At 45.6% G+C, this 15,989-nt stretch overlaps 1 protein-coding gene across 1 annotated transcript in view; it reads right to left on the reverse strand.

The window, feature by feature from the left end:
• Nucleotides 1-15,989, reverse strand: part of LOC130360961 (uncharacterized) — an 87,744-nt gene that overhangs the window by 24,449 nt on the left and 47,306 nt on the right. The window contains exons 10-13 of the mRNA XM_056563517.1: nucleotides 13,694-13,962; nucleotides 2,133-2,295; nucleotides 1,786-1,935; nucleotides 557-717 (exon numbers count right to left, since the gene is read on the reverse strand). Coding sequence (XP_056419492.1) covers nucleotides 557-717; nucleotides 1,786-1,935; nucleotides 2,133-2,295; nucleotides 13,694-13,962 — 743 coding nt within the window. The remainder of the gene's footprint in view (nucleotides 1-556; nucleotides 718-1,785; nucleotides 1,936-2,132; nucleotides 2,296-13,693; nucleotides 13,963-15,989) is intronic.

The following is a 15,989-nucleotide window of genomic DNA, read 5'->3' on the forward strand; positions in this document are numbered from 1 at the left end:
TTGCATATTGCTCGTCGAGAGCCATGATTGGTTGAACTAATGGGAGGTGGGCATGAGCTCCAGGGTAATTGGTCCTATCTCTGACAGCTCCAGTCACCCATATTTTCCAGATTGGCCCAGAAGCATCATATATGGCTGGTTAGACATAACTGGCGAATCATGATGATCGGGATGCCGGCCAGCCGCAGGCAGTTTATGACCGCTGGTGTCAGCTATAATTTCTTTTTGTTATACTTTATAGTGCTTGTGCATGGCTAATAATACACAACACTTAATAATGACTTATAATCACTGACTAAATTTATAATTTTACTGTGTGATACTTCCATATATTCACACAATTATTATATCTATTGTTGTAGTTCTTTGTTATTTCTTGTAGGGCCATGAAATTGTAATGGTCTGAATTTCTTTATGTTTGTAATTTCTTAAAAAACCTCAATAAAAATCATTTAAACCAAATGTGGGAAGTACCCGCTAATTAGGATGAGTGCATTGAGCATATGCGATATTTCATGCGTCAAAAATAAACAACAAAAACCTTTAATAATATTACCGAAACCATTGGAGATCCCAAAAGTCTAATATTTTCATTTATCAATGTTAACAGTCTCTCAAATTGGGGATCATCGTAGTCCATTCGATTCCCAAGTAAAATTGCCACAATTATATTGGCCACAGCAGCGTTCAAGATCAAAAAGTTGTCAAATGGCTTCCCTACGGAGAAAGAAATGAAGAAATATTAGTAAGACAATGATGGTGATATAACTTTATGAGGTGCAGGACAGGAGGCTCCTGGTCACCAATGGAAAACCTTTAATAGGGCCAACACCTGACACGTGACAAATACTGTACAATGGTGGTTACTTGTACATGTTCTGAACACTGGCCAGTGGAGTACCCCTTTAAAGGGGTTCTCCGGTGCTTAGATATCTTATCCCCTATCCAAAGGATAGGGGATAAGATGCCTGATCGCGGGAGTCCCACCTCTGGGGACCCCCGTGATCTTGCACCCCATTTGTAATCAGTCCCCGGAGTGTGTTCACTCCGGGTCTGATTACTGTCGATCACGGGGCCGGCGGCGTGTGACGTCACGCTCTGCCCCTCAATGCAAGTCTATGGGAGGAGGTGTGACAGCTATCACGTCCCCTCCCGCAGGCTTGCATTCAGGGGCGGAGCGTGACGTCCCACTGATTACAAAGGGGTGCCACATGCAAGGTCACAGGGGTCCCCAGAGGTGGGACTCCCACGATCAGGCATCTTATCCCCTATCCTTTAGATAGCACTGGAGTACCCCTTTAAAGGGTACCTCTCATCAAATAAACTTTTGATATATTTTAGATTAATGAATGTTGAATAACTTTCCAATAGCATGTTAATGAAAAATATGCTTCTTTCTATTGTATTTTTCCCGATCAGTCCTGTCAGCAAGCATTTCTGACTCATGCTGGAGTCCTAAACACTCAGAGCTGCCAGCCTGCTTTGTTCACAGCCAAACAGGCTGTGAACAAAGCAGACTGGCAGCTCGTAGTGTTTAGGACTCCAGCATGAGTCTGAAATGCTTGCTGCCAGGACTGGTAGGGAGACCCCTAGTGGTCATTTCTTCAAAATGGAAAATTAAATAGAAAGAAGCATATTTTTTAATAACATGCAATTGTAAAGATATTCTGCATACATTAATCTATAATATATCAAAAGTTTTTTTGATGAGAGGTACCCTTTAAGTATTAAATGTCATAGAGTTTAGTTTCTAATAATGATAGTATCAGGATCAGCATACTCTACCTTTATAGGATGCAAAATATGTAGTTAAGTTGGCACATTCATCCACAATTTTCTCCTCGATGGTACTTTTTCCCATGCCAAAATCCCGTAATGTGGTTATTGTGAATCTTCTCATAGTCTTCCAATTCTCACCATTTGAAGAAACCAATCCTGAAATATATTAGTATTTTTGATGTGTACTGAAGACACATTTTTTGTGTTATCTGGGACTATCTGGGGTTATCAAGCCTGTAAAAATAGTTGGTCTATCCTCTGGACAGGCCATCACTTTAAATATACTTGGTATTAAGGTAACATGTATAATAACTGTAATACTCCATGGTATGAATGAAACCAAAATAACTCACCCATCCCTTTGTCCATATCCTTAAATATTCTAGGTATTCCCCTTTCTCCAAAGTCTTCTGCATGATTGACAAGAGCATCTTTCACGGTCTCATATCCGGCTAGGACCACCATTTTTTTCATTCCCATCTGGACACTATACACTGGGCCGTACTTCTTTGCAAACTTAAATAATATATTAAAAATAATATAGATCATCATGCAAATTGGTAAGAACCTATCCTGGTACATCTGCTTGACACCATGCAAATATTGTTTGTCTCCTTTTCTGCTGATAGTGTGGAGGCCAAGCACTAGGGGTACCGGCTGCTACATAGAGACAGTAAAGTGTGTATTTCAGGTGCTTAAAGCCTAGGTCACTGTATTCTCTACATTGCATATGTGTCTTTCAAGATTTAAACTGAATTTTCCAGCATGCACACTTTTCTTAGTGCATTTCTGTACAGCTGAAACCAAACCAGAATTTAGTCACTTGTAAACTTCTAAGTAATTATGACATTAAAGGGGTACTCCGCTGCTCAGTGTTTGGAACAAACTATTCCGAACGTTGGAGCCTGCATCAGGAGCTAGTGACGTCATAGCCCCGCCCCATCATGACGTCACACCCCACCCCCCTCAATGCAAGTATATGGGAGGGGGCGTGACGGCTGTCACGCCCCCTCCCATAGACTTGCATTGAGGGGGCTATGACGTCATGAGCTCCTGGCGCCGGCTCCAGCATTCGGAACAGGAAAGTACCCCTTTCAGTTAGTGCATAAAAAAGTCACACATCTTCATTAAACACCTTCAAGGTTCCGTACAAAAGCACAAAAATTCTATTTCTGCAAAAGCCCCTTCAACTTAAAGGGTAGCTCCCACCATCCTATATTTTTTTTTTTGCTAGCCCGTTCGCCCCCCCCGCTACGGCACTAGCCCGTTCCCTCCTCCCCTCCCCCCCCGCCTCGCATACCCCGTTCCCTCATTACACTTGCAGTTACTGCAGAGTCCGGCAGCGGGCGTGCAGGGACAGCGGCAGCAACGAGGCGGCGGCGGCGATGTGCGGGAGGAGTGGCCTCCCAGCCAGTGGCCGGGGAGCCAATGCGCTCGCTCCCGCCTGTCTGATTGACAGGCAGGGAGCGAGTGCAGCCTAACTGAAAAAGGACTGATTGCCACTCCAAAATCAGTCCTTTTTCGGTGGCCGGTTTTTAAATGTAAATTAAACCTTTTTAATGAAAAAAAAAATAATAAAAGTATATTAGAGATATGTTGTAGTACATAAGTACTACAACATATCAAAAAATAAAGTTGGTGACAGTGCCTATTTAAAGCATAAAGTTGAAACATAATGTTGTACTTCAAGCTAAAATCTAAGTGTCTGCATTATATTGATCTGCTTTGAGGGTTCAGTAAAGTTTAAAGTTGTTTTACGCAACCCTGGCTGTCCGCCATCTCATTCCTGGGCTTTGTGTGAAGGAATAGTTACAAATAAATTATTTATAAACAATTCACAAAAATTGTTGTGAAACACCACTCAGCTACATGACAATAAAATTCTACTTCATCATCATCATCATCATCTCTACATTATCCCAGGGACCCCTACTAATAGTGCCCCCTAATAGTGTAGTGCACCACAAAAACTACATATAGGAGCAGGGACTCCTATCATATAACAGAAGTCCCTACTCTTGTAGCACCTGGTACAAGGCAGACTAGGAGGAGAAAGTATCTACTGGTAGCAATGTCTTATGAGTCAAGCTCTAGGGGGCCAGCAGCACAGCACTATTATCTCTAGTAGAGGATGTTAGGGGAAAGGATTCAGGATGGTGACTGTGGTATGCTACATGCTTCACCCTATTGAAGGCTATTACATTGATCCGTAATCCGCCTACGAACGAGAAAAGCCTCTTTCGTTGGCTGGTCAGATCTTTTGTGTAGTCAGTATAATCAGTGGCCACATATTGGCCCTTATTTACTAAGGGTGTTGTGTAGGTTTCTTTGTGGGTTTTAATTCCCTACAATTTACTTTCCATGGTATTTACTAAGGTTTTCCTACATTTTTCACATTCCCTACATTTTCCTTTTTTCACACATGCTCTCATCTGTAGGGTTTTCCTCAGTTGAAATCCACCACATTTTTGTTGGGTTTTTGTAAAAATCTCGGGAACACGGCCCTTTCGGTGACCGCTCCCCCTTTTCTCAACAGCCACGCCCCATTTTTGGGTTTTCTTAGCAAAATGGGGAGTTAGTCTGTTTTATTTTTATTTTTTATTTTTTTCAATTATGGCGCAAATTCTGGCACAGACAAAATTTTCGGCGCAATGCACCAGAATCTGGCGCACAACCCGACACAACGTGTCAGGTTTGCAATAGTAAATGAGGCCCATTACCTTGTGTTAGCAAGGGACATGCAGCTGACAATGATGAATTTAAAGGGCTGCACATGCAAACTGGCGATCAATCATGTGGCCAAGCTACGTGATAAATTTTATTAAACAGATCAGTGCTCACTATCAGCACCCGCTCGCCCCATTTAAAAGGGCGGTTACTCCAGTGTTTGGTCTTATTCCTACACTTTACCATCACCATCAGACCAAACACCATACTGGGTGAACCCTGGGATCATCAACACAAACTGTATAGCCCCCTCTTCACTTTGCCACCCCGCAGAGCATAGGAAAACCCTTTGAAAGCCCTTGGGCCAGTGTGACCATTGTTATTAGAGATGGGTGAATTTTTCAAAAATTCGATTCAGACGATTCGTTGATTTTTTATTTTTTATTTGATTAGACCCGAATTAATTTGCAGCAAATCGATATTAAAAACGTCTATTTCCGTTAATAAATTACACTGCCGTATGTAGAAGATTAATTCAGTGTGTTTTATAGTTGAGCCTGGATTGATTTATGTATAAAAAAGCAGTAATGATTTAAAAGTAATACTTTTAGTCAGTATAGCCTCTAATTAAACTTTTTTTTAGACAATCCATTTTAATAATTTTTTATTCATGCATTTTATTTATATTTAACTTTCCCTTTACTTTCCCTTGACTTTCATTTTGTTAAGTGTACATTGGAATGTTAAATATTATACATATAAATAGAATTACATATAATAGATGTTACGCCTAGCGCTCCGGGTCCCCGCTCCTCCCCGGAGCGCTTACGGCGTCTCTCTCTCCGCAGCGCCCCGGTCGGTCCCGCTGACCGGGAGCGCTGCACTGTCATGGCCGTCGGGGATGCGATTCGCACAGCGGGACGCGCCCGCTCGCGAATCGCATCCCAGGTCACTTACCCGTCCCGGTCCCCTGCTGTCATGTGCTGGCGCGCGCGGCTCCGCTCTCTAGGGCGCGCGCGCGCCAGCTCCCTGAGACTTAAAGGGCCAGTGCACCAATGATTGGTGCCTGGCCCAATTAGCTTAATTGGCTTCCACCTGCTCCCAGACTATATCTGTTCTCTGTCCCTGCACTTCCCTGCCGGATCTTGTTGCCTTAGAGCCTAGTGAAAGCGTTACTGTGTTTATCCATACCGTGTACTTGACCTCCTGCTTGCCTTATTGACTACGATTCTTGCTGCCTGCCCCGACCTTCTGCTACGTCCGACCTTGCTTTGTCTACTCCCTTGTACCGCGCCTATCTTCAGCAGTCAGAGAGGTTGAGCCGTTGCTAGTGGATACGACCTGGTCACTACCGCCGCAGCAAGACCATCCCGCTTTGCGGCGGGCTCTGGTGAACACCAGTAGTGACTTAGAACCGGTCCACTAGCACGGTCCACGCCAATCCCTCTCTGGCACAGAGGATCCACCTCCTACCAGCCGGGATCGTGACAGTAGATCCGGCCATGGATCCCGCTGAGGTTCCCCTGCCAGCTATCTCTGATCTCACCACGGTGGTCGCCCAGCAATCCCGACAGATCGCCCATCTAACCCACCAGCTGTCGGAAGTGTCCACCATGGTGCAACAACTTCAGTCGCAACTTCTGCCTCTGCTACAGCAGCAACCATCTCCTCCGCCAGCTCCTGCACCCCTTCCGCAGCGAGTGGCCACTCCTAGCCTCCGCTTGTCCCTGCCGGACAAATTTGATGGGGACTCTAAGTTTTGCCGTGGCTTTCTTTCGCAATGTTCCCTGCACTTGGAGATGATGTCGGACCAGTTTCCTACTGAAAGGTCTAAGGTGGCTTTCGTAGTCAGCCTTCTGTCTGGAAAAGCCCTGTCATGGGCCACACCGCTCTGGGACCGCGATGACCCCGTCACTGCCTCTGTACACTCCTTCTTCTCGGAGATTCGAAGTGTCTTTGAGGAACCTGCCCGAGCCTCTTCTGCTGAGACTGCCCTGCTGAACCTGGTCCAGGGTAATTCTTCCGTTGGCGAGTACGCCATACAATTCCGTACTCTTGCTTCTGAACTATCCTGAAATAATGAGGCCCTCTGCGCGACCTTTAAAAAAGGCCTATCCAGCAACATTAAAGATGTTCTGGCCGCACGAGAAATTCCTGCTAACCTGCATGAACTCATTCATCTAGCCACTCGCATTGACATGCGTTTTTCTGAGAGACATCAAGAGCTCCGCCAGGAAAAAGACTTAGATCTCTGGGCACCTCTCCCACAGTCTCCGTTGCAATCTACGCCTAGGCCTCCCGCCGAGGAGGCCATGCAAGTGGATCGGTCTCGCCTGACCCAGGAGGAGAGGAATCGCCGTAGGGAAGAAAATCTTTGTCTGTACTGTGCCAGTACCGAACATTTCTTGGTGGATTGCCCTATCCGTCCTCCACGTCTGGGAAACGCACGCTCGCACCCAGCTCTCGTGGGTGTGGCGTCTCTTGATTCTAAGTCGGCTTCTCCACGTCTCACGGTGCCCGTGCGGATTTCCCCTTCAGCCAACTCCTCCCTCTCAGCCGTGGCCTGCCTGGACTCTGGTGCCTCTGGGAATTTTATTCGTGAGTCCTTGGTGAATAAATTCCGCATCCCGGTGACCCGTCTCGTCAAGCCACTCTACATTTCCGCGGTCAACGGAGTCAGGTTGGATTGCACCGTGCGTTACCGCACGGAGCCCCTCCTAATGTGCATCGGACCTCATCACGAAAAAATTGAGTTTTTGGTCCTCTCCAATTGCACTTCCGAAATTCTCCTTGGACTACCCTGGCTTCAACACCATTCCCCAACCCTGGATTGGTCCACAGGGGAGATCAAGAGCTGGGGTTCCTCTTGTTTCAAGGACTGCCTTAAACCGGTTCCCAGTACTCCCTGCCGTGACCCTGTGGTTCCCCCTGTAACCGGTCTGCCGCCCTGCCATAAGAAGTGCCTCTCCCCCCCTCCCAGTCCAGTCAGGCAAGCCTCGGTGCCTCCCCATGGCCCCCGTCCTGGTGTCACACTGCCCCGTGCCAGGCCTCGCCCTCTGCCCTCCCTCCCCATTCCCACTCCTGCTGTACTGCCTGCCATTGAGGAAACCCTCCATTCTTTCCTGGTCTCCTCATCCCAGGGGAGGCAGTTACCGGACAAAGAGAAGGGGAGACCTAAGGGGGGGGGGTACTGTTACGCCTAGTGCTCCGGGTCCCCGCTCCTCCCCGGAGCGCTTACGGCGTCTCTCTCTCCGCAGCGCCCCGGTCGGTCCCGCTGACCGGGAGCGCTGCACTGTCATGGCCGTCGGGGATGCGATTCGCACAGCGGGACGCGCCCGCTCGCGAATCGCATCCCAGGTCACTTACCCGTCCCGGTCCCCTGCTGTCATGTGCTGGCGCGCGCGGCTCCGCTCTCTAGGGCGCGCGCGCGCCAGCTCCCTGAGACTTAAAGGGCCAGTGCACCAATGATTGGTGCCTGGCCCAATTAGCTTAATTGGCTTCCACCTGCTCCCAGACTATATCTGTTCTCTGTCCCTGCACTTCCCTGCCGAATCTTGTTGCCTTAGAGCCTAGTGAAAGCGTTACTGTGTTTATCCATACCGTGTACTTGACCTCCTGCTTGCCTTATTGACTACGATTCTTGCTGCCTGCCCCGACCTTCTGCTACGTCCGACCTTGCTTTGTCTACTCCCTTGTACCGTGCCTATCTTCAGCAGTCAGAGAGGTTGAGCCGTTGCTAGTGGATACGACCTGGTCACTACCGCCGCAGCAAGACCATCCCGCTTTGCGGCGGGCTCTGGTGAACACCAGTAGTGACTTAGAACCGGTCCACTAGCACGGTCCACGCCAATCCCTCTCTGGCACAGAGGATCCACCTCCTACCAGCCGGGATCGTGACAATAGATATGCATCTCTCTCTCTCTCTCTCTCTCTATATATATATATATATATATATATATATATATATATATATAATACAACCTACTACTACTCCCATCAGAGGCAGAGCAGGTATTCTGATGTGGCCAGTGCCTTTATTAGCGCAGAGGTCTCATCAGGGTGATGCCGTGCATATAACTTCTTTCATTCCCATCTCTCTGCGTACCTAAACAAGCAGGAAATCCCCTTAATTGAATAATGAGACCCCAACTTATTAAGGTCAATGAGACACAATTGACACACTGACCTAGTTCAATTGTTTCTCATTGACTTTAATAGTTTGTGGTCTCATTATTCATTTATTCATTTAAGGGGATTTCCTGCCTGTTAAATTTCTTCATCCTGAGCGGTCACATGATTATGGTCATGTGATTATTCATGTATCTAATCATGTGATGCTGTGTCATCTTAGCTATCTGCGCAGGCGCAGTTTGATTTTCACACGCTGCGGGCGCCATTACAACTATACAGAGCCGGAAAGCATCTTCCTCCTTACTATATGTATATATAAATAACCAAAGAATAAGTTGGCCAGCATGAGGTCACCTTACCGTGGTGGGACGGTCCACACTATTTGGCGCCAAATTTGCAAGCTAAGTACCTCATTATTTCATAGTTTCATATTTTCATTTATTGCACTACAGCTGTATAGCTTTTCATGTTTTATCTATATACTCATGTTTCATCTATATACTCATGTTTCATCTATATCTTTGTGCTAGCAGTGTGCTGCTGTACTCTCCTGTTTCTGTATATTTAGCCCAGCAGCCTGCACCTGTAAGCCAGGTCTTTACAATAGTTTGGAATCAACAGTGCTGGCCAACTTATTCTTTGGTTGTATTACACATACGGGGGAGTGTCTACCTCCATGTTGGCTCCTGCACCCCACCCACCTCTATTAGGTGTATATAAGGTACCTTGGATGTTTCAGACCTTGCATGCCTGCTGTACTGTTCACACAGAGGCATATTCATAGTGTCGGGTCCGTCCCAGAATGAGGTCACCTTACCGTAGTGGGACGGTCCACGCTATTTGGCGCCAAATTTGCAAGCTAAGTACCTCATTATTTCATAGTTTCATATTTTCATTTATTGCACTACAGCTGTATAGCTTTTCTTGTTCTATCTATATACTCATGTTTTATCTATATACTCATGTTTCATCTATATCTTTGTGCTAGCAGTGTGCTGCTGTATTCTCCTGTTGATATATATATATATATATATATATATATATATATATATACAAATTCAATATGCAGCACTATATGCAGTAGTAAAGATGCAGTGGGTGCCAGCATCCAGTAAACCTGATCAGGGTTCTTCTTAGATGCAAAACCAAAAGACGCAGCACTCCCAAAAAATTTGTATTTATTCCAACATATCCAGTCCACAAGCAACGTTTCTGCTCTCTATGGAGCCATTTTCAAGCTTAAAGGAGTAGTCCAGTGGTGGCCCAGTGGTGAACAACTTATCCCCTATCCTAAGGATAGGGGATAAGTTTAAGATAGCGGGGGGGCCGACCGCTGCGGCCCCCTGCGATCTCCTGTACGGAGCCCCGACAGCCCGCGGGAAGGGGGCGTGTCGACCTCCGCACGAAGCGGCGGCCGACACGCCCCCTCAATACAACTCTATGGCAGAGCCGAAGCGCTGCCTTTGGCAATCTCCGGCTCTGCCATAGAGATGTATTGAGGGGGCGTGTCAGCCGCCGCTTCGTGCAGGGGTCGACACCCGCTATCTGGCCGGAGAGCCTGGCCCCCGTACAGAGAGATTGCAGGGGGCCCCAGCGGTCGGACCCCCCACGATCTCAAACTTATCCCCTATCCTTAGGATAGGGGATAAGTTTTTCACCACTGGACTACCCCTTTAAGCTTGAAAATGGCTCAATAGAGAGCAGAAACGTTGCTTGTGGACTGGATATGTTGGAATAAATACAAATATTGTTGGAGTGCTGCGTCTTTTGGTTATATATACATATATATATATATATATATATATATATATATATATATATATATATAATGCTATGTGGGATCATTTGTATCCTATTTCTTACTCATCATCTGTAGTCCAGGACAAAAATGTGTACAATTAAAAAAAAGTACAATTGGTTTCTTCAGCAATATTATATGTAACAATATTTTAAGCACCGCTGAGGGTACAGCAGATCCCACAGCATATGTGACCTGGATTGAAGGAAGGAGGCTTACAACACTATTTAAATAAGATGCGGTCCTCACTTCAGCAGGATACATATGCTGCGGGATCAGCAGTAACCATGGACAGTTTGCAAACATAATTTGCGATTTATATATATTGCTAAAAAAAAATAAAGGGAACACTAAGATAACACATCCTAGATCTGAATGAATGAACTAATAGTATGAAATGGTTTCATCTTTACAAAGTAGAATGTGCTGACAACAAAATCACACAAAAATTATCAATGGAAATCAAATTTATCAACCCATGGAGGTCTGGATATGGAGTCACACTCAAAATCACAGTGGGAAACCGCACTACAGGCTGATCCAACTTTATGTAATGTCCTTAAAACAAGTCACAATGAGACCCAGTAGTGTGTGTGGCCTCCACGTGCCCGTATGACCTCCCTATAATGCCTGGGCATGCCCCTGATGAGGTGGTGGATGGTCTCCTGAGGGATGTCCTCCCAGACCTGGACTAAAGCATCCGCCAACTCCTGGACAGTCTATGGTGCCACGTGGCGTTGGTGGATGGAGCGAGACATGATGTCCCAGATGTGCTCAATCGGATTCAGGTCTAGGGAACAAGCAGGCCAGTCCATAGCATCAATCCCTTCCTCTTGCAGGAATTGTTGACCCACTCCAGCCACATGAGGTCTAGCATTGTCTTGCATTAGGAGTAACCGAGAGCCAACCACACCAGCATATGGTCTCACAAGGGGTCTGAGGATCTCATCTCGGTACCTAATGGCAGTCAGGCTACCTCGGCCCCCCAAAGAAATGCCACCCCACACCATTACTGACCCACCACCAAACCGGTCATGCTGGAGGATGTTGCAGGCAGCAGAATGTTCTCCACGGTGTCTCCAGACTCTGTCACATCTGTCACATGTGCTTGGTGTGAACCTGCTTTCATCTGTGAAGAGCACAGGGCACCAGTGTCAAATTTGCCAATCTTGGTGTTCTCTGGCAAATGCCAAACGTCCTGCACGGTGTTGGGCTGTAAGCACAATCCCCAGCTGTTGATGTTGGGACCTCATACCACCCTCATGGAGTCTGTTTCTGACTGTTTGAGTGGACACATGCACATTTGTGGCCTGCTGAAGGTCATTTTGCAGGGCTCTGGCAGGGCTCCTCCTTGCACAAAGGCAGAGGTAGCGGCCTTGCTGCTGGGTTGTTGCCCTCCTATGGCCTCCTCCACATCTTCTGATGTACTGCCCTGTCTCCTGGTAACGCCTCCATGCTCTGGACACTATGCTAACAGACACAGCAGCCCTTCTTGCCACAGCTCGCATTGATGTGCCATCCTGGATGAGCTGCACTATCTGAGCCACTTGTGTGGTTTGTAGACTCCGTCTCATGCTACCACTAGAGTGAAAGCACCGCCAGCATTCAAAAGTGACCAAAACATCAGCCAGGAAGCATAGGAACTGAGCAATGGTCTGTGGTCACCACCTGCAGATCCACTCCATTATTGGGGATGTCTTACTTATTGACTACAATTTCCACCTGTTGTCTGTTCCATTTGCACAACAGCATGTGAAATTGATTGTCAATCAGTTTTGCTTCCTGAGTGGACAGTGTGATTTCACAGAAGTGTCATTGACTTAGAGTTACATTGTCTTGTTTAAGTGTTCCCTTTATTTTTTGAGCAGTGCGTATGTATATATATATATATATATATATATATATATATATATATATATACTGTATATAGATAGATAAATATTTTATAATGTTGCATTTTGTGAATTTCGTTAATATTATTTTTGTTAATTTTATTTTAGACATTACAATATTTTAAAACAATATATTGAACTTTGTAGCAGCAATGTAATTCTCACAGTGACCGATGAATGAATGAATGAATGAAGATTAACAGGCAGGAAATCCCCTTAATTGAATAATTAAATAATGAGACCACAAACTATTAAAGTCAATGAGATACAATTGAACTTCATAGAAACATAGAAAATTCTATCTCATTGACCTTAATAGTTTGTGGTCTCATTATTCAATTAAGGGGATTTCCTGCTTGTTTGGGTACGAAGAGAACAGAATGAAAGAAGTTATGTGCACGGCAACTCCCTGATGAGACCTCCACATCAGAATACCTGCTCTCAGTGCTCTGCCTTTGATGGGAGTAGTAGTAGGTTGTATATTTATATGCATATATATATATATATATATATATATATATATATATATATGAAGTTATGAATATTTATTATATGTACATTTATTGATATGTCTAATATTTAACATTCAATCTTAAAATGAAAATTAAATGAAAGTAAAGTGAAAGTTCAAAAATATGTATATATATATTTATTAGACAAAACGTCAGGGCAGGCAGCACAGATTCAGAGGCGGTAGTCGTTAGCAACGGGTTCGGCAACAGGCAAGGAGTACACAGAAAACGCCTTCTTTTGGGCACAAAGGCAACAAAGATCCGGCAAGGGGAGGAAGGGGCAGGATACATTTATAGGGACAGCTGAAATTGGGTTGGGCCAGGCACCAATCAATGGTGCACTGGCCCTTTAAATTTTACACAGCCGGCACGCGCGTGCCCTATGGTGCAGGGACGCGGGCGCCAGGAACCACGTGACCGGGGAGCAGAGGAGAGAGTCGGAGCGGGTGCAGGTAAGTGAGGATGGGACGCTGGACGCGCGCGGGGACATCCCGCAGCGCGGACCGCGTCCCCGCCGGTGACAGAAACAGAGTGTCCCCGGTCAGTGAGTCTGACCGGGGCACTCTGCGGGGACAAACGCAGTGAGCGCTCCGGTCCAGGAGCAGGGGCCGGAGCGCTCAGCGTTACATTGTATTTTACAGGACAACCCCTTTAACTTTACTTATAAGGGATAAATTCATGTTCTGGGGATGGAAGCCTTCACTAATAAGATGTAATGTATGAATAAGTATTTTGTCTAAAAAAAAATAAAAAAAAAAACTATGATAAAAAAGAACATTAACAAAATCCTATTTAACTTAGTCAAATCTATACATTTACAGTATGATAATACCAGGATTTCTTTACTGTATTTCTTACTGTATTTCTTTACTGTATTTCTTTACTATAGTGATGAAATAAAGAAGTGTCTTTACCTCCATAAAGGTGACATTAAGCTTCTTCAGATCCATGAGATGTAAATCCCCGATCAGCGGCAAACATCTGGGTCCAGGAGGAAAATTTGTGACATGATTTTTATTCCAACTCTTCAAGACATTTAGGATATAGAGAAGAGTTAAAACCAGCACGAAATAGAAAGCTAAAGAGAACCCCAAATCCATAGCTGTGACCGGAGCTGAGGACAATGCAGAAATCTGGCAGCCAGAAGCCGTATTTATTGTCTTATCTAACCTTTGGTCTCCACCTTTGTCTCAGTTACACTGTGGGTACAGACTGTGCAAGAACATTTGGACCAATACTCAGTGGAGAATTAAAGCGATAAGCAGAAAATAATAATTTGATAGAAAGGAAAATAACTTTGAATTGAAAAATACTTTTAACCTCTTAAGGACCAAGGAAGTACCAGTATGTCCTGAGTCCGCTCCCGTTTTATAACGCGGGGCCATGGCGTGGCCCTGCATCATAGCGGTTCAGGCCTGGCACCCATGGCTAATAACCACGATCAGTGCCGCGTGCTATTAACTCTTTAGACGCGGCGTTCAAAATTTATTGCCGCGTCTAAAGTGAAACTAAACTACCCCAAGCTAGCTCAGCGGGCTGTTGGGGATCGCCGCGGAGAAATTGCGGCATCCTGAACAGCTGTAGGACAGCAGGAGGGTCCCCTTATCTTGCCTCCTGTTGTCCGATCGCTGAATGACTGCTCAGTGCCTGAGATCCAGGCATGAGCAGTCAAGCGGCAGAATCATTGATCAATGGTTTCCTATGAGAAACCAGTGATCAATGTAAAAGATCAGTGTGTGCAGTGTTATAGCCCCCTATGGGAGCTATAACACTGCAAAAAAAAGTGAAAAAAAAAAAAATAAAGATCATTTAACCCCCCCTTTTCCCATTTAAAAAAAAAAACAAAAAAAAACGTGTAAATAAAAATAAACATATGTGGTATCGCCATGTGCGGAAATGTCCTAATTATAAAAATATATAATTAATTAAACAGCACGGTCAATGGCGTACGTGCAGAAAAATTCCAAAGTCCAAAATAGTGTATTTTTGGTCACTTTTTAAATCATGAAAAAATTAATAAAAAGGGATCAAAAAGTCAGATCAATACATAAATTGTACCACTAAAAACTTCAGATTACGGCACAAAAAATTAGCCCTCATACATAAAGGGGTACTCCAATGGGAAAAAAATATATATATTTACTAGCTTGAAAAAGTTATACAGATTTGTAAATTACTTCTATTAAAAAAATTGTAATCCTTCCAGTACTTATCAGCTGCTCTATACTACAGAGGAAGTTCTTTACTTTTTGAATTTATTTTCTGTCTGATCACAGTGCTCTCTGCTGACACCTTTGTCTGTGTCAGACAGGGACGTAGCTATAGAGGTAGCAGAGCTAGCGGTCGCACCGTGGGCCCTGGTGCCGAAGGGGGCCCCAAAGGACATCTTTCCCGTAAGAGACCAATATTATAATTGGTATATGGGGACCTGTTGCAGATTTTGCATCGGGGCCCAGAAGCTACAAGCTACGCCTCAGGAACTGTCCAGGTTCAAAGCAAATCCCCATAGCAAACATCTCCTGCTCCGGACAGTTCCTGACATGGACAGAGGTGGCAGCAGAGAGCACAGTGGTCAGACAGAAAAGAAAAACTCAACTCCCTTTGCAGTACACAGCAGCTGATAAGTACTGGAAGGATTAAGATTTTTTTTTATAGAACTGATTTACGAATCTGTACAACTTTCTGGCACCAAAACAAATAAATAGATTTCTTCCACCATACCTCTTTAACCCCTTCAGGACACGCCGCACGCCGGGTGGGGACCAGAGTGGGATGCCTGCTGAAATCATTCAGCAGGCATCCCGGGCAAATGCCTGGGGGGTCCTGAGACCACTCCATGTCCCCCCATCAATTCAGATCGGCGATTTGCACCGATTCCGGGCTGATTGGGTCCGGGAAAATAGGGATGACCCGAGCTGTCAGAGGTAGTTCTGACCATCCTGAAGGATAGGAGGAGGTGGCAGGGGTGCCATCTCTTCCTATCCCCTGCGATTGGCCGGTCAGGAGTGACCTGCGAATCGCAGAGCAGGTGCGAGGGGTGACAGTTAATTTCCCCTGCTCTGCCCGCCCCTGGAAGTCCAGGCAGAGCAGGGGAAGATGGCGGCGACGGCTGCAGGGACCAGCATGGTGGGGGGACTGGCGGCAGATACCTGATCACCGGCAGGGACAGGCAAAGGCAAGTTGATGCAGCGGCGGCGGTGTCAGATGCAG

Source organism: Hyla sarda, chromosome 3 (assembly GCF_029499605.1).
Source record: "Hyla sarda isolate aHylSar1 chromosome 3, aHylSar1.hap1, whole genome shotgun sequence".
NCBI classification, from domain to species: domain Eukaryota; kingdom Metazoa; phylum Chordata; class Amphibia; order Anura; family Hylidae; genus Hyla; species Hyla sarda.